This window comes from Schistocerca americana, chromosome 3, assembly GCF_021461395.2.
Source record: "Schistocerca americana isolate TAMUIC-IGC-003095 chromosome 3, iqSchAmer2.1, whole genome shotgun sequence".
Classification (NCBI taxonomy): domain Eukaryota; kingdom Metazoa; phylum Arthropoda; class Insecta; order Orthoptera; family Acrididae; genus Schistocerca; species Schistocerca americana.
This window is the reverse complement of record NC_060121.1, coordinates 627,740,638-627,768,169: the sequence shown is the minus strand read 5'-3', so window position 1 is coordinate 627,768,169 and position 27,532 is coordinate 627,740,638. Positions and strand designations below refer to the sequence as shown.

Sequence of the window (27,532 nt, the reverse complement as noted above, 5' to 3'; positions counted from 1 at the left end):
TCTTATTCCCTTGGTTTCTTACCAAATCTATCTTCTGCCAATATCTAATTCGTACTAAGTCGTGGTCTGTGTCTCCATCTGCCCCTCTGCAGCTGCTAACATCCATAATATCTGATGTACGCCTTTTGTCTATGAGTGCCTGATATATTTGGTTTCTTGTGTTTCCATCTGGTGATACCCATGTACATTTCTTAATATCTTTCCTTGGGTGATAGGTGCTATTTATTATCATGTTCTTCCCACTGGTGAAGTCTATCAGTATAGGAAAGGAAAGTCTACACAATGACAGTAATGATAATGGGCTCAGACTGATGGACTGAGGCTTGGGGGTGTCAATTTTTCAGATGATACAGGCTGAGGGAGAAAACACTGATTGGCAAATTGCATTTGCAAGCTGGACCCTCAACAAATACAAATGTAATTATATGGTATCCGAAAAAGAGGACCTTGCCTTAGTCTAAGGTTCTTGTGGAGGAACAAAACCATTATCCACAATGATCATAGAGCCCAAGTCTCCTGAAGTACTGTCAATTATAACATAACAAACTGGCTCGATGGTCTCTGTTTTTACAGTAATTCAACATGGATATCAGATACATCAAGAGTGCAGAGCATGCAGTACCTGATGCTGCATCACAACTGCCAGAGTGCAGTGAAACATCTCAAAAGGTGAGGGATAATGTTGTGGCCTGCGAAATAAATTATTTATAAAACTTACAAGAAAAGAAAAAAAGAAGCATCAGAATGCAGATGAGATACTCAAGTACGTTAAAGTCAAATTTGAGGATGTAGATGCTGGGGACATAGGCTCCTATGTAATTTATGAAGAGATATTACACAAAAAGAAGAGAAGTTGTCCGGGAATATGGTAAGTGGTCTTAAAGCATATGGAGATGACAACTGATTATTTTCACCTAGCATATGGTCACTATGGGGCAAAGAAATGTACCAAAAAAATGTTGGAGTGTCTAATGCTCAGCAACATGGGCCTTCGGGTTATGCAAAGGGTAAAATCATGCCATCATTAAAAGTTAAAAGTGACAAATGCAACCAGTCGAAGACCAATGCAGACAATAAAACCCAAGAAAGTATTAAGAAAATGTGGCCTTGTACATTTGCGATCCACTACCCAAGACAACGGGAGATTTTGATTATATATTTGTGGCAGTGGGTCTATTTTCCAAATATATTAAATTGTATCCAATAATAAAAGCTATGTAAAAATAACCAGGGCTTTGATTACCTATCATCATGCCCTGAAATGAGGGACATCCTACCTGAGATACTTCCCACATTTCCTAAAGGGGTTTCCCATTGCTCACTCGACCCCCACAATATCCTAGTCCATCCCTATGCCACTCCCAATCCCTACCCCTTACCACAAGGATCATATCCCTCTGGAAGAACCAGGTGCAAAACCTGTCGAATCCACCTAACCAGACTCCCTATTCCAGTTCTGTCACAAGTTTATCCTACCCCATCAGGGGCCAGGCCACCTGTGAAATTAGCCACGTCATTTGGCAGCTCTGCTACAATTATTGTTCAGCTTTTTATATTGGTATGGCTACCAATCAGGAATTTAAGGAGATGGGACCTGGATAAAATGAAAGAACCAGAGATTGTACACAGTTTCAGGGAGAACATAAGGGAACAATTGACAGGAATGGGGGAAAGAAATACAGTAGAAGAAGAATGAGTAGCTTTGAGGGATGAAATAGTGAAGGCAGCAGAGGATCAAATAGGTAAAAAGACAAGGGCTAGTAGAAACCCTTGGGTAACAGAAGAAATATTGAATTTAATCGATGAAAGGAGAAAACATAAAAACACAGTAAATGAAGCAGGCAAAAAGGAATACAAACGTCTCAAAAATGATATCGACAGGAAGTGCAAAATGGCTAAGCAGGGATGGCTAGAGGACAAATGTAAGGATGTAGAGGCTTATCTCACTAGGGGTAAGATTGATACTGCCTACAGGAAAATTAAAGAGACCTTTGGAGAAAAGAGAACCACTTGCATGAATATCAAGAGCTCAGATGGAAACCCAGTTCTAAGCAAAGAAGGGAAAGCAGAAAGGTGGAAGGAGTATATAGAGGGCCTATACAAGGGCGATGTACTTGAGGACAATATTATGGAAATGGAAGAGGATGTAGATGAAGATGAAATGGGAGATATGATATTGCGTGAAGAGTTTGACAGAGCACTGAAAGACCTGAGTCAAAACAAGGCCCCCGGAGTAGACAACATTCCATTAGAACTACTGACAACCTTGGGAGAACCAGTCCTGACAAAACTCTACCATCTGGTGATCAAGATGTATGAGACAGGCGAAATACCCTCAGACTTCAAGAAGAATATAATAATCCCCATCCCAAAGAAAGCAGGTGTTGACAGATGTGAAAATTATCAGTTTAATAAGTCACACCTGCAAAATACTAACGCGAATTCTTTACAGACAAATGGAAAAACTGATAGAAGCCGACCTCGGGGAAGATCAGTTTGGATTCCGTAGAAATGTTCGAACACATGAGGCAATACCTACCCTACGACGTATCTTAGAAGAAAGATTAAGGAAAGGCAAACCTTTGTTTCTAGCATTTGTAGACTTAGAGAAAGCTTTTGACAATGTTGATAGGAATACTCTCTTTCAAATTCTGAAGGTGGCAGGGGTAAAATACAGAGATCGAAAGGCTATTTATAATTTGTACAGAAAGCAGATGGCAGTTATAAGAGTAGAGGGGTATGAAAGGGAAGCAGTGGTTAGGAAGGGAGTGAGACAGGGTTGTAGCCTATCCCCGATGTTTTTCAATCTGTATGTTGAGCAAGCAATAAAGGAAACAAAAGAAAAGTTCGGAGTAGGTATTAAAATCCATGGAGAAGAAATAAAAACTTTGAGGTTCGCCGATGACATTGTAATTCTGTCAGAGACAGCAAAGGACTTGGAAGAGCAGTTGAATGGAATGGACAGTATCTCGAAAGGAGGGTATAAGATGAACATCAACAAAAGCAAAACGAGGATAATGGAATGTAGTCGAATTAAGTCGGGTGATGCTGAGGGTATTAAATTAGGAAATGAGACACTTAAAGTAGTAAAGTAGTTTTGCTATTTGGAGAGCAAAATGACTGATGATGGTCAAAGTAGAGAGGATATAAAATGTAGACTGGCAATGGCAAGGAATGCGTTTCTTAAGAAGAGAGATTTGTTAACATCGAGTATAGATTTAAATGTCAGGAAGTCGTTTCTGAAAGTATTTGTATGGAGTGTAGCCATGTATGGAAGTGAAACGCGGACGATAAATAGCTTAGACAAGAAGAGAATAGAAGCTTTTGAAATGTGGTGCTACAGAAGAATGCTGAAGATTAGATGGGTTGACCACATAGCTAATGAGGAGGTATTGAATAGAATTGGGGAGAGGAGGAGCTTGTGGCACAACTTGACTAGAAGAAGGGATCGGTTGGTAGGACATGTTCTGAGACATCGAGGGATCACCAATTTAGTATTGGAGGGCAGCATGGAGGGCAAAAATTGTGGAGGGAGACCAAGAGATGAATACACTAAGCAGATTCAGAAGGATGTAGGTTGCAGTAGGTACTGGGAGATGAAGAAGCTAGCACAGGATAGAGTAGGATGGAGAGCTGCATCAAACCAGTCTCAGGACTGAAGACCACAACACACAACAACAACAACACCAATCAGCTGTCTACCAGGATGAATGGCCACCATCAAATTGTGGTCAAGAGTAAAGTAGACCACCCTGTGGCACAACATGCAGCTGAAAATACTGCTTCACTACCCGAGCCATCTGGATCCTTCCCTCCACCACAAGCTTTTTTGAAATGCATTGATGGGAGTTATCCTTATAACACATACTCTGGTCCCCTTAATTTTTCTGGCCTCAACCTACAGTAACATACTGTCCCCACAACCGCCACCCAATAGTTTCCAGCCCCTCTATCCTATCATCTCCTTCCCATTCTCATCTACCACCCAGTTCATTTGCAGCCATCTGCCAACGCATCTGCCTGTCTTACCTTACTCCTCTCTTTTTTGATCATTTTTGCCCCACTTCCCTGCCCCACAACCTTCAGCTGCTGGCAGTCTAGTCACTGCACACTCCACCAGATAGGTTTTGTCTCTCTCCCCAACCATTTACTACTACCCCTTCCCCTTCACTGCCCCCTCAGGTCGCTGCTTGCATCCCACATGATAATTGCATTCTGGCCCGAGCTGCTGAAGTTGCCAGTCGTGTGTGCTTGCTTGCATGTGTGAATGGTGTGCATCTCTCTTTTACTGATAAAGGCTGTGGCTGAAAGCTTTGTCTGCTGTTACGGCTGCTGACTTGAATGCAAAACGCACCAGAGAGTGTGTAAGATAGGAAGTGCGACTGTGTACGAAAAGTAGGGCAGTATTCTACCTAGAATTGAAACCCTAATTAAAGCTGTGCTTCAATGAAAAACTTCAATTTGCGATTTATTTTGTGACTTATCCAAATTAAGTATTTTCTGTAGGAACACACGACAAAAAATTTATTATTTAGTAACTGTGTTACATAAAGTGTGAATATTATGAGTAGTATTTCACTAATGCTCAACTGAGTGAAGTGACAGTGAAATACACTGCAGAACTCATGGAATCGGGCCTGGTTTTTATGAACAAGCGCCGCACGACTGACCATGGCAGCAAAAAATCACCGAATGCGCAGGTGTAGAAACAGTGTGTGCCTGTTGACTTTAGCAAAGTTACAAAGTAAAATTTCAATTATTCACTAAATTTTGTCGATGCTTGTGATAAAGTCGACTGATGACATTAGGGGTAAAGAGAGCCAGTTGTACCTCACGTTACAGGGACTGTAATTAAATAAATGTCACTTATATTGTAGACAGAAGTGACATCAAAATAACAAACACAGGAGCAACATAAGCTGGGTTCGTCATTCAGGGTACAACTCTACACCCCAAATTTAAATACATTACCAAACAATTTTTGTACTATTGCAAGGTGACAGTAACATCTATTGCACTTCCACTGAATCATCCCATTAATGGTTTTTTGGTTAGAAGTGAAGGGGCCAGGAAGATAGGTCATGTCCCAGGGTCACTGTATCACTGGTGTAGGTGGAACAATGTCAGCAAATATCAGTTGAAAGTCCAACAGCATGGCGCCATCTGGTGCCTATGGGGTAACTGGAGTAGCCTTCTCCTGAGATTTCTTTGTTTTCTCATTCACCAGTTTTTACAGTCAAGAATCTTGTGAAGACTTAACTGCTATGTGCACTGGAACAGAAAAGGAGCGGGCAGCTCTTGGACCCACAAGCTGTGGATCCTTCAGCCACTGGCTGGTGTTGGGTTGTAAGTCTTTTCTTCAGCCAGGGGAGGTGGCAGATGGTGCACCAGGAATGATGAGAGGGGATAGCCAAATAGCCTATCGCCCCCATGGTTTAATTTACTTGCACAACTACCGGAGTTCGACATCAATAGAGTAAAAATGCCAGGTACTGCCAACTACCTCATCACAGTGAAACTGGATATAAACAACAATATCTTTTCCAAGCTTCAAAATGTGGGAGGCAAATTTTGACATTCAGTTTCTGCATTTTGTGTTCTGTAATTAGGGTAGCACATTTCAGGGATCGGGAAGAGTGGTCATTTCTGCAACTGTCACTGGCAGCGCACATGGTGAGTTTTTTGTGAAGCGGACAACCAGTCTCATACATACAAGAGCAAAAGCCCATGATTGGATAGGATTCATAATTTTAATTAAGGTTTGTAATTTACCAAGGGAAGAGATTTCACCAAATACATTTTCAATATTAACCACAGAAAACACTGGTTTAGTATGGAGAAAAGATCCTCCATCTGTTTGGGTGCAAACTGGGAATTTAGGGGAGTAAGTTTCTGTAAGCCACTCAGTTTTGTTTTCCTCCCAAGATGTGGCCATATCCAATGTATATTTAATGTTCACAATCCAGTCACTCTACAGAATATATTATCACAATATGATGTGCAATACTTCAAAGGTAATTTATGATTTTCATATGAATTCATAACTGGACACCAAAATTTCACTCTTGACAGCATGCCATCTACTTTCTGCTCATACAACTTTCAACAAAATTCCACAGAAATAACAATGTGTAATAGACTTAACTTTGAAATACTGTCAAAACATTCACTGGAATGGATCAGAACAGTTGATTTTCTGTACCTCCTCTAATGGTTATTGCATTAATAAAAAGCTGGAAAACCCATTCTATATTTGATTACCTGTTACACAAGCAATATTCGAACCATCATCAAGTGTGTGAAAATCTTTATATATGATAGTAAAAAAACAACATAAACATAAGGTATAATCAAAACTAATAGCAATAATATTATTATTTGTTGTGCTCAGCGCAAATACTGTTCCATAATTTTCATGAGTAATATCTGAGGCTGGCATAGTTTCAAGGGGAATGAAATGAAATAAGAGGGTACTTACAGGCAAAGCATTTGAGCCTTGATCATTCCATAGTTTCTCTCGTACGTCGTTATTTTTCTCTTTATTGTTGTCTGCCATACAGTTAATGACTGATGAAGGAGTCTCACCTACACAATGTATATTCTTTATAAGCATACACATACAATATGGACAGAAACAGATGAAACAAGTTATATTAACACAGTCAAATGTTTTAAGTAATTTCTTTTAACATTATGAATTGTTCATTCACGAGTCAATGTGGGACTGAAGCTTTGTAATGGAACTAAACATGAAACATGTGGTATTTTGCTGCTGTGAGCCAATAAACTGAAATAAGTCTCAAAATTTTCTGTGTAAAAATTAGTACCTTAAGAAATTTCCTTTAGGATTTGGAGGTTGAGAGAGTACAGAACTAAGCTGAATCAAATTGAACTTTTATGATACTGTAATTAAAAAGTACAGAAACATGTTATTTATATGTAGATTATAATATTCATATACTGCCAGAAAAAAAAGCAACACCCTCACGAACTGGGTTAGTGGCACAAGGGAGTAATAAGTGTATACTGAAGGGTCATAGTGTTAGTGATTCATTTGTCACAATTGTGCTCAGGACATCTGTCTGTGTACCTTCTGTTTTTACTCTGTAGACTGCAACTGTGCTGATTAAGGTGAACAGTGTCTGGGACATTCATTCTAGGGTACAATCACACCGCAGCAATCAGTACATACTCCTGATGAAAAGCTTCAGCCATTTGAACGGAGTCACACTGTGGCCCTGGAGAAGGCTGGATGGATGTATCGACAGGTTGCTGTGCATGTTGGGCACAGTGTATCGGTAGTAGGTTGCTACTTTCAACAGTGCCCTGTGGAAAATTCCCACACCTGTAGGCCAGGTTTTGGACATTCACATAGTACAGACATACGTCAAAAACTGTGCGAGCAGTGGTGGCCGAATACCCCTCAATCATCCAGGGGTAAAATCCTAGCACATGTTGCACCTGATTTGTCACAAGGGACCTTTGGAAACCATCTGCTCACAGCAGGATTAAGATCACATGTGCATCTGAGCAGGCTACCATTGACACCGACAAGCATAGTTACTCAGGTGTTGTGAAGGAGTTGAGTAGAGAGTGCAATGGCATTCTGTTGTCTTCAGCGAAGAGAGTAAGTTCTGTCCGCATGTGAGCGATGGACCTATATGTGTATTGCGCAGACCTGGTGAGCTGCCTATGCCAGAGTGCATTCACCTCTGACACCAGGTACCATCCCAGACTTCATGGTTTGGGGGGTCCATTAGTTACAACTCAGAGTCACATTTGGTGTTTCTGCTGGATAAAGTACCAAATGCCTATACTGCAATGAAACATGCTTTTTGTAGAGTACAACAAGTGACCCATCCAGGAAGACCACCAAATCTCTCACCAATGGAACGTATATAGGACCTGATGAAGTCAGAACAACCTGCAAGAACCATTCCTGAATTGCAACAAAAGGCTGTGATCAGTTTTATTTCAAGCCTTACCATGTCAACAAGTCATAGGAACCATCCAATTAACATATCACCATTACTTATGTAATGTCGGGGTTATATAACTGCAAACATATGTTTTTAGGATGACTTGTTTATGTTTTGATGATGACATGTACTCCACGCAAGTCACACGATTTTTGAAATTTGTAACGCTTGGAAATGGCCTCAGGCTGAAATCTAGACCATTTAATAAAACATATCACACAGTCAAATGGCAGTTAAATCTTTCCGTAAGTTTTATGTTGTTACAGCAAGAAAAAACACGATATATGGAAGATAGTAGTTTATAGTGCAATATGTTAGATACAGGTTGGGTGTAGGACTGAACACATTGACTGGACAACAGTAATACAGCATAAAAGATAGGCCGAGCACTCATTCACGGTTGCTTAAATAATGCTGATTCTCTGGTGGCTCACTGGAACACATCAGGGTTCCGACTCATGTGGCCACTATAAGCAGGCCAGCAAACTTGTGACAAAGCAAGCTGAGGTCTTTTTACTTTCCCTCTTGTTTTGCCATCTGCCTCCTTAAAATTCATTTTTTTCATTTTTGACTAATTATCATTAACATACATGAGTATAATCTGCATTTTTATAAAAGAGAAAGATTGGCCCTCAGTTTCAAATAATATAATAACACCAGGTCTAATTTTGTGCTTAGTTTTATGTATGTAATTGATTTTCTAATTTATTTTGACTATTCCTAGTTAGTATCTTTCATTATAGGGTGACATCAGTAATTGTTTTGTAACTTAAATTCTATTGTTGATTTATAAGCAAATATAAATTCTGTACTAATTGTAAACATTTGGAGGAAGAACTAATAGTATTCTAAAAGAATAGATTTGGCTCTATTCAAAAACATGTTAGCAGAGCCAGCCCTTAATTAATTCCAAAGTAATTAACAGTTTTGTCAAAAGTATTGTTTGCATAATGATATCTGTTAATTTCATCATTTACACAAATAATTTGGCCTAACTCTTGTAGAAGAAGAAACTGTTAAAAAGACGCAATTTTTCGATGTATTCAGTTAATTGAATGAGTTATGTTTTAATTGTAATTTCTGTAACTTTATAACTTTGAACAATGTAGAGTTTTTCAGCATCTAATTATTGTGAGGATATATAAAGGCCAGATTTTTGGGCCCGAGACAGTAAGTCCACGGCCGAGTTTCAGACAAGGAATCTGTGTTGGTTAGAACAGCAACAATGCATCAACTAAACCGTTAAATAAGTGTTACACCAATAGGCCGTGTGTTAAAGCAATTACTGTCTGTCAAATTTATTTCAAGAGTCTGTGAAATGTGTGGTTAGGTTTTTACTGCTCGTAGATATTCAACAGTAAACTACTGTAGCAGTATGTTGATGTCTGCCTGCAAACTATTGATGAGGCTTATCGAAAGTTAAACAATAGTGCACTGGCCAAATAACTGTGTATTATTTGGGGTTGAAAGTAAAGAACTGTGAAACACAAATGTGCACCTGTTGGCTACATCATTTAAAGTAATCAATGTTGAACTAACACCCCCCCCCCCCCCCCCCACGCAATTTTTCAAGCAGTATAGCAACACAGTATGTCGACACAGAGGACAATCAATGATGAAATGAAGCAGGCGAACCTTACAAACAGTATGGAGGTGCACTCTCTGAAATCGCGCACATATGAGTGAAGGTACATCACTCCTCCTTTCTAGGAGGTGGTCAAAAGTACATACATACACAAAAAACACAAGGCACAGAAAAATGCATGGTACAGGAAAAGCACTGGTACTGTGGGGAAAAAAACACTGGTTTCACAAGACACCGAGATTATGAGTCATCGAAAACACCGACGATGGAGCCAACATCCATCTCATCGCCCAACTTCGGCAGCTGCTGCGAAACGTAGCAGGCAGTCACCAGCGAGTAGAGGCCCATGCGGTGAGGGGGTGAGTTGGGCAGGACTGGGGATGATGTCCCCATAGCAATGTCCTCTTCAAGGGCAGAGGTTGGTGCTGGAGGTGTCAGTGTGGGCGTCAGAGATGACGGCCTCACAGGGCTCAGCAACAGAGGTGGCGAATTGGTGGCTGCAAAGTCAGATGCAGCTGGGGCTGCACTGGCAACAACAGTCGAGGAATGGGGGTGGAGACAGGAATCCCCATCAGTGATCTGACAGGCAGAAACCCCTCTGTGTTGAAAACCTGATCTTATATGATACAGAAATAGGCATCAGTGGCAAGGGGTGGGATGGCAAGGGGAGGGAGGGCCTTCCAGAACAGGCCCCACTCTATGCAGCCGCAGCTGGTTGAAATGATGGGACATCCACCCATCAGGAGTGTGGACGACACACAAGAGCTGGCCCCGGCGATGATCAATGACAGCAGGAACCCAACTCAGCCAACAGACGAAACCACAAGCCCAAACAGCCGCACCCAGCTGGAACCACTGCTGAGCCGGCAATGCCAGTGGGCACTGTGTCAGATGCAGCAAGTGAAGGAGTGTCTGTGGTTGGCGTCCATGTAGCAGCTCCACCGAGCTCTTGTCCCCACAAGAGTGAAATGGTATGAACTCAGAAAAAATGGTCTAAAGCAGCTTCAGCGAGCTGCCAGATACATGCTATTGCATCTGAGTTTTACACATCCGAGCCATGTGTTCAGACTCACCATTAGATTCAGGTTGAAAAGGGAGAGCTGTGAGATGGTGAACACCAATACTCCGACAAAATGATGCAAATTCTCTAAAAACAAATTGGGAGTCATTATCAGTAACCACGGCATATGGAAGTCCTTCAACTGCAAAACTGTTAGGCAGGGCCAAAATAGTGTCTACAGTAGACATGGACAGACAATGTGCCATGTAGGGAAGCTTCACTTAGGTGTCCACTACAATGAGTCAACACTGATTTAGGAAGGGCCAAGCAAAATTGACACGTAAATACTTCAACTGGCACTGCGGAGTTGGCCAATGGTAAAATGACGACCATGAGGCTGCCTGTTGCTGAACATAGTGAGTCAAGCGAGAGTAAGCTGTGTAATGCCCCATCTGCGCCCAGCCAACACACATGCCGGCAAGCTGAAGCTCTGGTACGAGAGGTCCTCCAATGACCAACATGCAGAAGCTGCTGTACACTGCAGTGTAAGGGAAGTGGGAATCAACAACACAGGGAGCAGTGTCCTCGTAGTTCATAAAAGAACCCGTCAAACACAGAAAGGCAGTGCTGGAGGGAGAAGTAATTACGCAAGGGATCCGAGGCATGGCCCAGGGGTTTTTACAGCCAACCAAGCTGCACAAAAGAGAGGAACCCACTAAGTACAAGATTCGCAGCAAAGGCCAATCCTATCATTGCACAAGTGATGGGAAAACCATTGACCCCATTTTGTTTCTCAAGATGTAAATTGAAACAAAGCAACTTGTCCTGATCGAACACTGGGTCCAGGTCAATTGGAAGGCGAGATAAGGCATCAGCATTGGCGTGTTGCACTGTCGACCGATAATGGACCTGATAATGATAACAAGAGAGGACGAGAGCCCACTGCTGCAAATGATGCGCTGCCTTGTCCGGCACTGAAGCCGAAGGGTTGAAAAGAGCAACCAACAGCTTGCGATCTGTGATTAAATGGAACTTAGAACCATAAAAGAAAACATGAAATTTCTAAAGGGTAAACACAATCGCTAAAGCCTCCTTTTCAATCTGAGAATACCGCTGCTGAGCAGGAGTTAAAATTTTAGCATTAGTTGTACACCAACACCGCACCGAGACTGTGCTGAGAGGCATCTGTAGCCAATACAAGGTGCTGACATAGTTGCAAAGTAGCCAAGCATGGGACAGATTGAAGCTTAGATTTAAGCAAAGTGAATGCTCGGTAACAAGCTGGGACCTGAAAATGGCACAGTTTTATGCAAAATCACATTCAATGGCCGAACAGCCATGGATGCTCCTGGTAAAAACTTATGGTACTACATGAATTTACCTAAAAATGCCTGCATTTCCTACAGGAGGTTGGCCACGGCAGAAATTAGGTACTCAACTGAAGGCTGAAAAAAACTGAGATTTGTCAAGATTGCACTTGTGACCTGCAGATTGGAAAACAGAAAACAACAATCAGAGATTTTGAAGGTGGCTTTTGCTGGAAGAACCAGAAATGACAATATCATCGAGGTAATTGATGCTGTCAAGCTGTGAGCTGTTCTAAAAAATGGTGAAAAATTTCTGGCACACTAGCGACACCAATGCCAAGCATTGATACTAGTACAGGCCGAAAGATGTATTGACAACGAGAAGGCGCCTAGTGGCGTCATCCAAGGGGAGTTGGATGTATATTTTTGACAAATCAATCTTCGAAAAGTAGTGCCCCCCTTGCAAATTTGCGAGCAACTCGTCAGGGCAGCACAAAGCATGTGTATCGCTCAACAACTGTACATTAATCGTGACACTGAAGTCGCTGCAGAGATGAAGCTTACCCATCAGCTTCTTAACAATGACCAGTGGTATAGCTATTCACTGAAATAAATAGGCTGAATGACATCAAGTAATGTCCAATGGTCTAATTCGGCATTGACAGAGTCATGCACATGACAGGCAGCTGTCGTGCCGGAAACAAAAAAACACTGGAGGACTGTTTCATGGTAATGCGGGCCTGAAAACCAGTAGCATAACCTAGCTCAGGGGAAAACAGAGATGAAAACTCAGAGGAGAGGGACTCCAGTTGCTGATACGGAATGTGATATGACATTAAATTTACCTCATTGGCAATGGAAAAACCGAAAGCGTCAAATGTGTCCAACACCAACAGGTCTGGGAATGAACAACAACAAGGAAGGTGAGAGGGCAAACAATAGATCTGTAAGAGACAGGAGTAGACAACTGCCATTTATTGTAGCTAATCGACTTCAATGAAACCTGTGGAGGGGAGGGGAGCCCAAATCCACATATGTTTGTTTGTATGTTTACTAAAGTCACTGCGGCTCCTTTGTCCACTTGAATTTTTAGCTGTTTATGAAACACACGCAAGTCAATAAACAATTTTCTGGGAAACATTGTAGAGATACAGTTAATGTCCATCGGTGCTACTGTGTCCACCATGTTTGAAGAGGAGTTACACACTGATGCAATGTGACCTTTCTTATGCCACTTGTTGCAAACTGCCGAGCACTTAGGGCATACAGTATGCTCATGTTGGATGAAGCTGTATGAGCAAGACGAAATGGGGGACCGCACCCACTGTTGTTGTGACTGTACCGACACTAAGCCATGCAACACTGAGTTGAAGATTGCACTGCTGTAACAGCTTCCCCATCACCCTGAACACGCGCAGCGTGCCTCACAGGGGTTGACTGAGCAACTTCCAGTACTTCCCCCATGCAGCAATCTGATCGTCTGCAGGCCGTGACACTTCAAAGGACTGTGCTATATTGAGCACATCTGCAAGCATCAGATTCTCATACAGAAGTGCTTTTCATGGACTTCCCTATTGGGGGTCAGACAATTAATAATTCACACACCACATGATCAGCATAGGATTTGTGACGGGTGCTAGTGACAAATTTACAACAATGGTTAAATCCATCAGTTCTGTATCTCAGGCTTTGTAAGATTGGTTTGGGCATTTCTGACAATGGTAAAATTCTACTCACATCACAATGATATGCGTTCTGTCACAGTAATAGGTTGAGAGAAGGTTGTACATGTCATAAAATGATAAGCTGGCTGATTGTTGCAAAGGCCCAAGTTGGCACAACTGATACACGCACAGCGAAACACAGGAAAGAAAGAAAGCCCTACACAGGTTTGCATCACCCACGCAAAACACCTGGAAATGTTGACACAACTGTGCCTCATATGAGTCTCAATCTTCAGTTGATTCATCATATGCCAGAAACGATGACAGTTGCATTAGTGGGAGACTAATCTGAAATTAATACACAGATGCCACTTGATTGAGAGCAGTAATGTGAGCCTGCTGTTGTTCAGCAAAAGGTTGCTGCTGGGCAATGAGACATTGGAGTATTTCTTCCATCGAGAAGTTTGTCAGGTGGCTTAGCATTGACACTAACATGCAGAGAAAACGTAATCTTCACTCGTCAACAAGTTTGTTGCAGCGAGAACGAACACGATGTATGGAATATAGTACTTTATAGAGCAACATACAATACACAGATTGTGCATGGCACTGAACACACTGATTTTACAAAAGTAATACAGCATAAAGAACAGACCAAGCAATTGTTTGCAATCGTTTAAATAATCCTGTTTCTTTGGCATCTCACCAGAGGGCGTCAGGGGATTGATCCCCCAGGTGGCCTTGATAAGTGGACATGCGAACCACATGCATGCTCTCTGAAATCAGGCACATCATGAGTGAAGGTACATCATATGTGTATTACACTCCATTTGTAACCATTTTCTAAAACATAAATTCCAAAATAAGATATCACTGTGAATAAGCTTTACGACAGCAGGAGCAGCATGATACCTTGGGATGCCGAAGGCATCATGACTCATATGGAGCATTTTAGCGATTTTTCGAAGTACCTGAATTTTATTTCCGGGGGGGGGGGGGGGGGGGGGGGTTGCATGTTATCAGCATAAAAAGACACAATTAACAATTTAAGGAAATTTCCATAGAAACAGTCAAATACGTGTGGGTGTGGGCGCGCGTGTACATGCGAAACACAATCTGAAAATATCTTTACAGCGTTTCTTACCTAATTTATTTTGCCTAGTAGTACTCTTAATGCATCTTATTTGTTCTTTTGATTGAATGTCTTACAAATAACTGAAGACAACAGGCACTGGTTTCAATGAAAGTATATGACAGCCATCAACCATCCAAATGAAAAACTTTTCTTTTTGAGTAGAGTTTTACACTATGCAACCAACTACAATTAGCCAAAGAGGCGTTATTAATCTATGTTCACAGCCACAAGGTTTATTTCCATCAATTACAACACAAATAAGGTGAAATAGTTGTGCGATATTCACAGCCAACTCAAGACTACAAACTAAATGAATGTACTAGGCCTGTCAGTAAAATATATTCTCCTTCCTCATGTAGGGTAGGACTGGTGGAGGAAGATTAGGCAAGCAGTAAGGCGGCTGGGGGTGAGGGGAGAAAGCTATTATGATGACTCCAGCAATGGCGAGACTGTTACACTGTTCCTCGTTCGTCTACGGCAGCTGTTTAAAACCTGTTTTGGCATTAAGGATTCTGACAAATGTAAGATCCATTCACAATAAACATTTTAATAACAAAAACCTCTCAAAGGTTTTAACATTTCTTATAAAAAGTGTGTTGTATGCAAAGAAGATGTGATGATAAAGTTGCAGTAGGTTAGCAGACACATAGAGTGGAAAACTGTGCATTAGGACAGCAGTGAATGGAGAGAGCATATACTGGTTTACAAAAAATAAAGACTGCAAAATTCTAGAAGTCAAAAAGATTATTACTGCTGGTTTCTGATGTGCTAAAGGAATCTTGGTTGTGGATTTCATGGAACATGGAACAATAATCAATTCTGAAACCCACTGAGATAGATTAAGATAACTGAGATGAGTAACGTAAAACAGGCTTTGTACTCTGTGGTTGACTAGTCGTATCATGTTCTAGTGTTCTTGCGTGACAATACTCACATTTTAGCAAAGCAAGCTCGGAGCCATTCCCATTTTGTTTTGTTATTTTCTTCCTTAAATGATAACTTTTTTTTTACTTTCTTAATCATAATTAGTGTTAGTGAGAGAAGTGCCATAAGATAAAGCTGTCATCCTGTAATGCCAAGCATAAGACCAGGCCCAACTTTGCTAAATTACATTAATCAGAATAATTTCCTAATTAATTTGAACAATTTCAAGTAACCAGTCTTGCTACAGTTAAGTTTGATTAACTAACAGTAATTATTTCCTATTCCAGTCACATTTTTGACATGTAAACAGGTGTAATTACTATATTACTGATAAAATTAGGAAAATTAACCCCCAGGAATCCTTAAAACATTCATGTAGCTAATTTCCAAAACATGGTAGGAACATCAGCACTTTATTAATTTCAGGCTAATTAGTAATTTTATGTGTGGTATTGTTTATTTAGTTATTTTTGCAGTTTCATCATCAAGAAGGCTTCTTTCAGTCGAAACTCTTATTGCAACATACACCCTGTTTACTGGGGGTTCCCAAAACTAGATTTTGTAAAACAATTTCCCAATACCACTTCTGGACGGTCATGTAAACACTTGGAAATTGATTCTGAAAACCTACTTCTGGTTGCCAGTTTTCCAATTCCGCAGTTAATTTTCGCTGCCATGTAAATCGCAACTGGTTTTGAAACTTGCTTGGGCCGTCAGGTTTGTTTTGTTTTTAAAAAATTTTGGCTAATATGGGCGGAGTGGCTTTTTGTACAATGAAGGATAAGTAAAAGCATTAGACTGAAGCACCTCTTCTAACTGAAAAGAAACAGCGGTTGTAGCGACTAAATCAGAAACGGTAACAGCTATTTTCCAGGTGTTTTATTGAACTGTCTTAGCAAATAGTGGTAAAGTTCAAAATAAAACCCATTTTTCTGCACTATTCAATTAATTTGAGACGTAAAATTTTAATTGTAAATTATCGAAGTTACATGTTTAACAATATGAAACTGTAGTAGCCACTTTTTCAAAACTATACAAGCACTGGGCCTGAAGTCATTTGGGAAATGAGTTTGTTCTGACATTTCGAGAGTGGAATCAGTGTCAATCAGAACCATAATAATGTGATGGTGTGCTGATGTACTGTTGTCAATAAGAAGATGGACACAGAAGTAGGACAATCAACAATGATTATGGATTACTTTTAATAAAAAAGTGGCACATGTATTGTTCATCAGAGAGAGACTGTTGATGGTTGGTTAGGTTATACTGCACAGTGACTACTGTTGAATAACTAGAAGGTGCAGTATATGCATACCTGGTAAATGAGATTTAATTACATGATTAAGACATGGACTGACCATAACTAATTCAGTGAGGGGGTCTGAAGTTTATGGAAGGAAAACCAAATTTGTGTGTGTCGACCTTTATTCGCTGTAGATAATGCTCTACTCTCACTTATTTACAGCCAATTTCCTGTCGTGATCGCTGTCACCGATGAACTACAAGCTGATATACAGCCAGGTATGTCTCAACACTCTTCATGAGAAACGTGAACAGATTATATATTAACTTCCAGCCAATAAACATTGACTTTGTGTCCTCAGAGTCTTTCACGGCAGGTCTAAATAAAATCTTCTTGGGTTTGAAGCCACATTAATTCAAATAAAATTTTTGAGTTTACCATGGCTATCTCTGCCATCATCATCATGAGTAAAACTACAGACTGCCAGGGCTGGCAAGGAAAATATGTCACGCCTGACAGTTAGTGGTTCTACTCCTGATGATAATGGCAGAGATAGCCATCGAGCTCAAAAATTTTATTCCAAGTGATGTGGCTTGAAAACTGAGAAGAATTTATTACACAAGATTTCAATTCTTCATGCACAAAAAGATAGGTTTGTTTCCCAAAACTGATTCCAACAAATAACTTTCAGACATTCTCAGAGCCTGGCTGTGACCATTTAATAGACACAATAAATTCTTAAATCTGAGTAGTGTTTATGTGTAAATACAATAAAATAAAAGCATAGATGCAAGCCTTTCAAATAAATTTTCTTTTTAAGTATTTCAGTATTTTATTTATAGCCTAATGGATGTTATTTTATAGATAGCATTCACATAAGCATATTTAGCACTACTCTTGTACCCACAGCTATCAAATACTTAGCACAAGGCTATCAAAATTTAAATTGGATAAGTAACTTTTGTACAGACTATAACCACACATTTCTTTATATCTATCACATACAACAAAGAGATGTAAAAGGGAATGATGCAATTACCTAACCAGTGTTTCACTGGTCGCAGCAAAATACGGCCCCGTGAGCTTGTTCTCACATTTCCTTGTTGCTGGTTATTCAAGTGTGAAGATTCACTTCTTGTAGCAGATGTACCTATTCAACAAAGGTAAGTTCTACATGATGCTATTTTATACTATTGTATTATTACTTAACTATGAGTTTAATTTTTGTAAAAATTACTTTATGAATGAAACTCATAAATTATTTCAGATGTATAACAAACAATTCTGAAAAATAAGAATAGCACACCTTTAATAAATATACAAATAAATAAATAAAATAAATATAATAAATAAATAAATATAATAAATATATAAATATAAGGATACAAAATGTAGACTGGCAATGGCAAGGAAAGCGTTTCTTAAGAAGAGAAATTTGTTAACATCGAGTATAGATTTAAGTGTCAGGAAGTCGTTTCTGAAAGTATTTGTATGGAGTGTAGCCATGTATGGAAGTGAAACATGGACGATAAATAGTTTGGACAAGAAGAGAAAAGAAGCTTTCGAAATGTGGTGCTACAGAAGAATGCTGAAGATTAGATGGGTAGATCACATGACTAATGAGGAGGTATTGAATAGAATTGGGGAGAAGAGAAGTTTGTGGCACAACTTGACTAGAAGAAGGGATCGGTTGGTAGGACATGTCCTGAGGTATCAAGGGATCACAAATTTAGCATTGGAGGGCAGTGTGGAGGGTAAAAATCATAGAGGGAGACCAAGAGATGAATACACTAAGCAGATTCAGAAGGATGTAGGTTGCAGTGGGTACTGCGAGATGAAGGAGCTTGCACAGGATAGATTAGCATGGAGAGCTGCATCAAACCAGTCTCAGGACTAAAGACCACAACAACAACCTTTACTGTCCAAAACAAAAGAGGAGCATCTATTCATAAATGCCCCTCAAGAATATGGTTGATGGATTCAAAGTAAGTAAGTAATTGAGAGACCAGCTTTCAGACACACCAAAAATTATTTACAGGAGGAAAAGGGAAGATAAGAACAAACAAAAGACGCACATGCACTGGAGGAAAGAGACAGTCAGCCCACACAATGGACTTGAGGAGGCACAACATGTACAGAACTGTCAAAAGAATGGTTACGTTTTCAGGGTCAGAAATATTTACTTCATATTTTATGCATTGTGGCAGGTAACAGTTTTTATAGTGATCAACACTTGATATTCAATTACTTACCTTAGAGGTACACTACAGATAACAAAAAACATGTTGTGGAACACAATAAGATAGTATTGTATATCTTAACAGCTACTAGGGCATTCTGTTACAAAATTGGTGCTAAAAACAAGCTTTGTAGGTGCCAATTCTAGACAGCATTTTATCATAGAAGAAATATTATTGGGACAGGAAAATTCCAACAAGATAATACTGTGAAATTACCGCTTTTTTGAAAAATAATATGATATCAGCAATTTTCACGAGTGATAAACTTTGTAATTTAGCCATGTAAAAATGTTATAAATCTGAGGACAACAGTTTACAAATATTTGTAACTGTTAGTTGCTGAATGTTAAGACTGCATTTTGACTATTAATCTCCTCAAGGTTGAGGCTCATATATATCAATAAACTGGCAGTTCATTTCCTGTGTAATGAACTCTGATGTGACAATGAAAATAGCACCGAAATACGTAACACAAAATTTGTCAAATGACACAAAATTTGCCAAAATAACATCTAACACCAAATTTATCTAATAAAAAACTGGTAAAAAAACAACACCAAAGTCGGTAAAAATAAATAAAAACCACCGAATTTGGTAAGAAAAAACACTGAGTTTGGTGAAAATAGTATTAATTTTGGCAAAAAAAAACAACAGAAATTAAAAAAAAATAATTGGCAAACAGTAATCAAATGAGGAATAAAAAAATTTCAACCCCTGGCTTGGCAGAAAATGATACCAGATGGAGCAGAAATGACCCTAAATTTGACAAAAAGAATTATACAAAATTTGGTGAAAAAGACAAAAATGGGCAAAACTGACAAAAATGACACAAAATTTGGCAAAAAAGACACTAAGTTAGGCAAAAAAGATCACTGCTTAGGTAACTAATACAATGATTAAACTCTGTTTGACTGTAGTCACAAGGGCGAGGCCCACAGAACTTTAAGTTGTCATCTTTCTTCAATTCCCCAAGAAGAGACCAAAAAGAAGCAATTTGGAAATATTTTGTATTTCAGCTACATATAAACCTCATCACCGGATTTTTCTTTTAATAGAGAAAAAGGGGGGAGGGAGGGCAGGATAGAGACAGATAGATAGATAGATAGACAGAGAAACTGAATACTCTAATATGCCACACTACCAATCTTAAAGGTGTACAAGCTGCTAATGGTGTAAATTGTGTAAAAAGTGCTTATAGGAATTGTGATCATCTTATGAATATATAGACAAGGACAGTCATCGCAGAAACAGCAAAGCAGAATAGTGAAACAGAAAGCAATAACTGTAATATAGAAATAAGAGAGATAATTTTCCAAACATAAAACACACATGAAAAGGTAGGCTGGATTTGGAGGAGGCTAAGAGGAGAGCATAGTGCACAATGGGGAGATTTGGGCAACAGTACCTCAGGACATGCTGTAAAGAAAGCTTTCACAGGTGCAGTTCTCAGACAATGTACACATTCAAAATGCCCACTTGGTGGACTACCCAGCAGTCACATGAAAACAATTCTATTACAGCACACATCGCGCAGTAGTGTCACTATATGGGACTAGTACCCACTTGATGTCCATTTGTCCTTAATGAAAGTTTAGCAGCTGTTCTGCTGGTACAGAAAGGTGAACACTGGCTTAAGTCAGCTGACGTGTGACAAGCTACCAGTCCCAATTCAATGACTCGCACTGGCACATGGCCTACCCAGTGAATTGCAGAGGCTGACAATTAAAACCTACTTTTTATTGTGAGCAGGCAGTAGTACATAGGATGGGCCCACTGTCACAATATCATTGACTTGGCTGAGAAGTTACCATTTAGAATGATTCAGTTTGACAAGTAGTTCACTTCTATGATGTCTTCCACATGAATCGATTATTTTTCTTATGAGCCAAGTCTATGGAAGAAATGTGATAAATGAAAGCAGTGGTTTAAGTCACTGGATATTTGTGTCCCGATTTATTTTCTGAAAACTTACATTTAATACAAATGGCATGGCTGTGAAGACAGGGAAAGTTTGATGTGGAAAGAATAACTGTCCAAGTGTAAATAATGTTGTTTGATAAGACAGAACAGCACGCACAGTAGTATGGAGCAGCCACCAGTAAGAACATGGTCAAAATTAATGAGGGAGACTTGAGGCTCAACAAACAACCCCATGAATTCTACACTGAAAATGATTTCAGACAGCCTAGAAAATTTAGTAATTCATTTTCACTTATAGTGCTCCATGACTCCAGGAAGACAAACAGTATGGGACATCCTCCCACTATTACCAACTCCAGTCCAGTCATAGGCATTTCCTATCCTGTCAAGGCAGGTCTGGCTGTGCAAGCAGTCAACTAAAAATTAAGCTGCAACCACAATACTGCTTTCTATGTGAGCACAGAGCATCCGCTGACAAGCTCTGGCCAAGAGATAGCTGGACCATCCAGTTGCTGAACGTGCTGCCCAGCACAACTTGCTTCACAGCCTGCACCACCTGGATCCTTTCTTCCAACACCAGCTCTTCTGAATTGTGCATGTTGGAACTCTCTTTGCAATATATGTTATCCCCGTCCTCCACCTATCTTTCTCCTTCCCCACTCCCAACCCAGGACTACACAGCCCTGTATTTCACCTCCCCTCTACTTCTCTCCTTTTCACCCCCCCCCCCCCCCCCCCCCACACACACACATACCCCCTCCTCCTGGAGACTATCCTGTCTCCACCACATCCAGGCAAATTCCCACAAGGAGCACTACACCTATCTCCACCCTTATCCTGCTATCCCTCCCCCTTCCTGTCCCAGCATCCTCCTTACCCACGACACCTACAGCCCGCTTTCCCATCATGCTGTACGCAGTCAGCCCTCAGCCTTTGTTAGCAAAATTCTTGAAAAGTTCTTGACCAATTTAATTTAAACTTTTGCATGAAACTGTAATGAAGATTTCGATGAGCTTAGGTTAGATATATTTTAACGTAAATAATATATATTTAATGTAGAAAGGGGAAATGTCATTAGCAAAAATCTTGAAAAGTTCTTGATTGATTTAAATCTTTACGTGATACTCTAATGAACATTCAGACAACAAAGGCTACATTTTTTTCTAAATGAAAATGTACAATGTTTCTGTTAAAACCAATCAGAAGGATTAAAACACTGTATTGTGCTGTGAAAATGTGTGGTTTTGACTTCTCTCTTGCAGTCAGTTTCAACTTCTATAGGAGTGTGTGTGAATCATTAGACAACTTGTTTCTTCCTTATATATTATTTTTCCTTACATATATTTTCAAACAAACACTGTGTACATAATAATATGCTGTTTTGCTTTTTCCTCACCTTTGGTTTGACAGAAAACATAAATACAACTTTCCTGTCTTATCAGCTTGTGATTAGAATACTGCAATGAATCTGAATTGTCGAAAACTTAGAAATCCTACCCATTGAAAAATTACAACTATTCAAAATACTGTCACTGAAGCTATTATCCTCGCAGATCTGGCATCTGGAGTGATGTCTCTCATAACCCATATGCCAATGGTTCTAACTGATTTACCCATTCATTATAAGTGACTTCAGTTCCCAATGAAGGTTTCATTTGCAATAACAATAACCAAGGCTAACAATCAGAGAGGGCTAGAGTGGTAAGAAGATGGCAGGAGAAGAGGGGCGATTGGACACAGGAAGGATGGGGAGGAGAATGACAGAGAGGGGAGAAGATATGAAGCACTGCACAGAGAGAGGAGGAGGAGGAGATTGAGGAAAACTTGGTGACAGCCCCGGACTTGGAACAAGTCGCACCCATTCAGCCCCATCCACATCCATCCCTATGCTAACCAGAGCAGTCGAGGGTAAAGTCTTTGGTCCACACCATGTAGTGCAGATTGCATGGTCTTTGATTGTGCCTCTGTTTAATGAGCCAGTTTTACTGTGAGAGCCTTTACTTGTTCCTTGCTCTTTGTAGTGATGTGCGGAGTAAGCATTTGCTTGTTTGCCGTGTTTTACAGTGTGAGCATTTGTTCGTTGCTTTTTGTAGTGTGCTGCAATGCCAAAATTTGCTTGTTCCCCACCTTTTTGTAGTCTATGTGTTTTAACACAATTGCTTGTATTAGCATATTAAAAATGAGTGCATTTAAGTGAGAAAGTTGTGGAAACGAATACAATTACTGCAAGGCTCTGAGACAGCAGTTTTCCAAAGCACACCCACAGCAGCTGAATGAAATCATACCTCATGTTACAAATAATGGACCTTCATGTTCCTACTAGTGCTATATATGCGACAAGTGTTTTACTTGGAAAAGAAGTTTAAAATGTCACCAACAAAACATTCATGGCATAATGCAGCAACGGAAGAGGTTGAAGTGTGGAAGTGTACTTTTGAAGTCGAGTCTAAAAAGTGTTGGATTGCTCATCTCCAATCTGCTCATCAAATATGTGTGAAATCTGAAGATCTGGAGTTCTCTAGTGAAGGTGAATTTTTAAACTGGAAAGAGGAAATGGAATGCTCTACACAATCCAGATTGATTAAAAACTGTGGCATTAAGTTTGTTGACACCTACTCAACCTGTATGTATGTTTGCCATCATTCAGGTCAGTTTACCTCCAAAGGTGAAGAGATAAGACACCTAAAAATGGTAGGTAGTAACAAAATTACCGTGTGGAGTTTGCTGGTCTCCCATCGGGTGCCTCCCCAGGTGGCAGATAGGGGAATGCTCACCAGATATGGGATAAAATACCCGGGGCAGACCAAAACTAGCAACTGCTGCCTTGTAGTATGATATTGGCTTATCAAAGGCTAAAGGAAGAAAACCTTGAGTAAAAATTACCTGGTCCTCTGGGTTGGGGGTTGTGCAGTGGGGCAGCTCCTCACTCACATAAAAACATAAAAATGCTAAAAAAACCTAATAATATGCCTCGGAAAAATTGGAACTTTGGACGACGAACTGGCGATGAGAAACGGAAAATGATGTTTGGATGCTGGAATGTTCAAGGTATTTCCACTAAAATAAATTTACTACCTGCAGAACTTGACATGTTCAACATGGATGTTGTTGTACTCTCTGAAACAAAGAATAAAGGCCAAGGAGAAGAAGAACTGGATAATTATGTACATATCTGGAGTGGGGTGTCAAAAGCAGTAAGAGCCAAAGCAGGAGTCTCCATTATGATAAAGAAACCATGGAAGGAAAGAATCACAAATTGGACATTCATCAATCAACGTATTATAACTGTTGAAATGACATTATTTGCTAGGGAAGTTGTGATTATTGGCGTATATGCACCCACAAACGACACAAAAGATAAGGAGAAAGATACCTTCTGGGCCACTCAGGGAAACTATTGAAAAAATCCCAAGAAGAAAGGAACTGATTATCATGGGATATCTGAATGGAAGGGTAGGATGGTTGGTTGGTTGTTTTGGGGAAGGAGACCAGACAGCGTGGTCATCGGTCTCATCGGATTAGGGAAGGATGGGGAAGGAAGTCGGCCGTGCCCTTTCAGAGGAACCATCCCGGCATTTGCGTGGAGTGATTTAGGGAAATCACGGAAAACGTAAATCAGGATGGCCGGACGCGGGATTGAACCGTCGTCCTCCCAAATGCGAGTCCAGTGTCTAACCACTGCACCACCTCGCTCGGTAAAGGGTAGGAATTAGAGAATCTTGTAGAATAGTAGGAAAACATGGAGAGGACGAATATAATGACAATGGGGAACGATTGATTGCAATTTGTGAACAATTTTATCTAAAAATTACCAACACATTCTTCAAACATAAAGACATTCATAAATATACTTGGCAACAGAATACTAAAGAACTTCGTTCTACAATAGATTATATTATCACTAGGCAAACAAGTAGTTTCAAGGCAGTAGACGTCAGATCTTCTAGAGGAGCCCAGTGTCGATCAGACCACAATCTAGTTAAAACGAAGTCTTTCTGGCCATGGAAGAATGCAAGGAATGATACAAGTAACATAAATAAAACAAAGCAGACTGAGAAAGATGAAAATTTACCTTTCAATATTGACAGCCTACAAGACGAAAGTATCAGAACACTCTTTGCGGCCAGGATGGAAAGGAAACAGGTTGCATCATTTGAAGGAAGTACAGAGGAAATATATGACTATATAAAAGCTAATGTGAAAATCATAGCAACAGAGGTGTTGGGTAAAAAAGATAGCAACCACAACCATGCAGCAGCGTGGTGGTCAGAGGAACTAGAGGTCCTCGTTAGAGAAAAACAAAATGCGTTCTTTCAGTGGCTGAATGATAAATCAGAAGAAACAAGATTAATATACAAGGAAAAGAAGAATGAAGTGATGAAAAAAATATGGATGGCAAAAAATGAAGCATGGGAAAGAACATGTGCCAAGGTGAATAGCAAATTAGCATTCGGGAGAGCAAAAGAAGCATGGTCAGTATTAAAAGGGCTTCGACAGGACACAAAAAGCAAAACTAATCTCCAACTGATAACACAAAAGGAATGGGAAGAGTATTTCCAAAAATTATTAAATGAGGACAGAGAAGAATATCGAGAAGAAGGAACAGTGGAAGAAAAAGGACATGAAGATGATGAGATCCAGATTTTAGAAAGTGAAGTACTTCAGGCGTTGAGAACAGGAAAGAATGGTAAATCACCCGGACCAGGCAATATCAGTCTGGAGTGTCTGAAATATGGTGGTGACAAAATTGTGAAACTGATAACACTCTGTTATTTAAGAAATTCATCGTACATTCTCGCACATAGTTCATCTTGCGTAACAGGAAATTTACTTTGAAAATAACGCTTTCTGAACAACAAACCACAATATTTTCCCGTGACCTGTTAGAAATAGATTAATTTCAGCAGTTGTCAGAGAGCGCCAGATAAGAGGCGTCACCGCGATTGCGCAGCTACGGTGACGTAGAAAGCCCGTATGTTTGTACGTGTAAAACATTAAAAGATCTTGTCATAAAAGAAACAAGACATTAGAGGATACTCCAAGAGCGTCGGAATTTCGTGAACCATACTAAAACGCATAGCTCGCCTTACAGTGCACATTCCTATGTCCAGATTCCCAATGACGTAGGCTCCTACCAGATATGAAGCTTTTCAGTGTGATTTTCGGGACGTAAATTTTCTTGGAGTACCCATACTGTATTATCTCATGTTTGGTTCTTTATTATGGCATAATGCCATACATGCTAGAATTGAAATCGTGCACCTGAAATGCAGCGAACAGTCGAAACTAGCCAATAGTGTGGAATTAATTGACTGCCTCAGCAGGAAAGCTTAATAAAAGCCAAATTTATTTATCAAACCGACAAAAATAACTTCATTCTTCTTCAAGGCGAATGATGCTTGACTGTCAGAAAGGTGGAAATAAAATAAAATATGACACTAGCAACATATTTTAGCCTTCTGTAATTATGTGAAGGTATTTTAATTCACTTGATAGCTCCCAGCCACAGAAATCCGTCTTGTTTTCATTTGACACAAGAGCAGTAATCGAAGAGGAAACAGAAAAATAACTAAATGTAAAAACGGGTCACGTGGAGACTACCCCCCCACCCCCCAATCCACTTTAGCTCAGACTGCTCTGCGCATCAGAATGTCAAAAATTTTAAAAATAAAAACGACTTTTCAAAAATAAGTTCATTTTGTAGCGCACATCTTTCTGAAGAGTCTGATACATAAAACATATATCTTCAAGGAAATGTAAGACAGGTTATTTAGTATTAAGTGTGCAGTGCAGTGCCACACATCTTCAAACAACATTGTTATACCGCACGTCACTGTATTTTGCTCTGTGGAACTCAAACGTGTATATTTTGTGATGGATGCCATCAAACTATTTCAGGACAGTGGAAATTAAAATGTCCTGCAGCTCCTCTCCTGCTCCCAGTCGGTCGGTTTGACATCCTGCCCTCGCAATTAATACTGAATAGGATTATTTGTAACCAGGAGAACAAGAACTTTTCAGAAAAACTGGACTCTTTATTGCCTATTAGTTAATAACTTGCTCTTCTATGTGACATAAAATTAAATAGAGGACAACTAAACCCAATAAAGACAAGAGACAGGCAAGAAAGTACATATTTCTTCAATCCTTGGGTCCTAGCGATTTTTCTCTCTAATCTTGCTACAGCTTTACATGACGTGCTTTCCCTTCTGCGAAAGGACTATTACCTTATCAAAGTTCGTCAAACGTTTTGCTACATGAAAAATTGAAATGTCGTCGTCTAATACTGTAAAAGCTGTTAATACAAACAGTATCCAACACTGGTGTGGTTTCTCAATCTGATTACGTCTACTTTGGCACTGTGTGCTGGACAAAACAAAATAGGCCTTTCTAATATTGCACCAATTATGCGAGACTGTTTTGGCAATAATGATCATTTTTATAATACGTCAGAATATATTTCAGGAAGTGCTAATAAGAAATACCTATTTGGCCTACTACAAACAAAATGCCTTACGTTAGGAAATAGTTCACA

General features: G+C 39.8%; 1 protein-coding gene across 4 annotated transcripts in view; it reads right to left on the bottom strand.

Annotated features, from left to right (window-relative positions):
• The window catches only part of LOC124606880, a 305,942-nt gene that overhangs the window by 58,976 nt on the left and 219,434 nt on the right, over positions 1-27,532 (bottom strand). For all 4 annotated transcript variants that reach the window (XM_047138973.1, XM_047138974.1, XM_047138975.1 and 1 more), the window contains 2 exons: positions 17,877-17,987; positions 6,479-6,585 (listed from right to left, as the gene is read on the bottom strand). In XM_047138973.1, the coding sequence (XP_046994929.1) occupies positions 6,479-6,585; positions 17,877-17,987 (218 nt within the window). The remainder of the gene's footprint in view (positions 1-6,478; positions 6,586-17,876; positions 17,988-27,532) is intronic.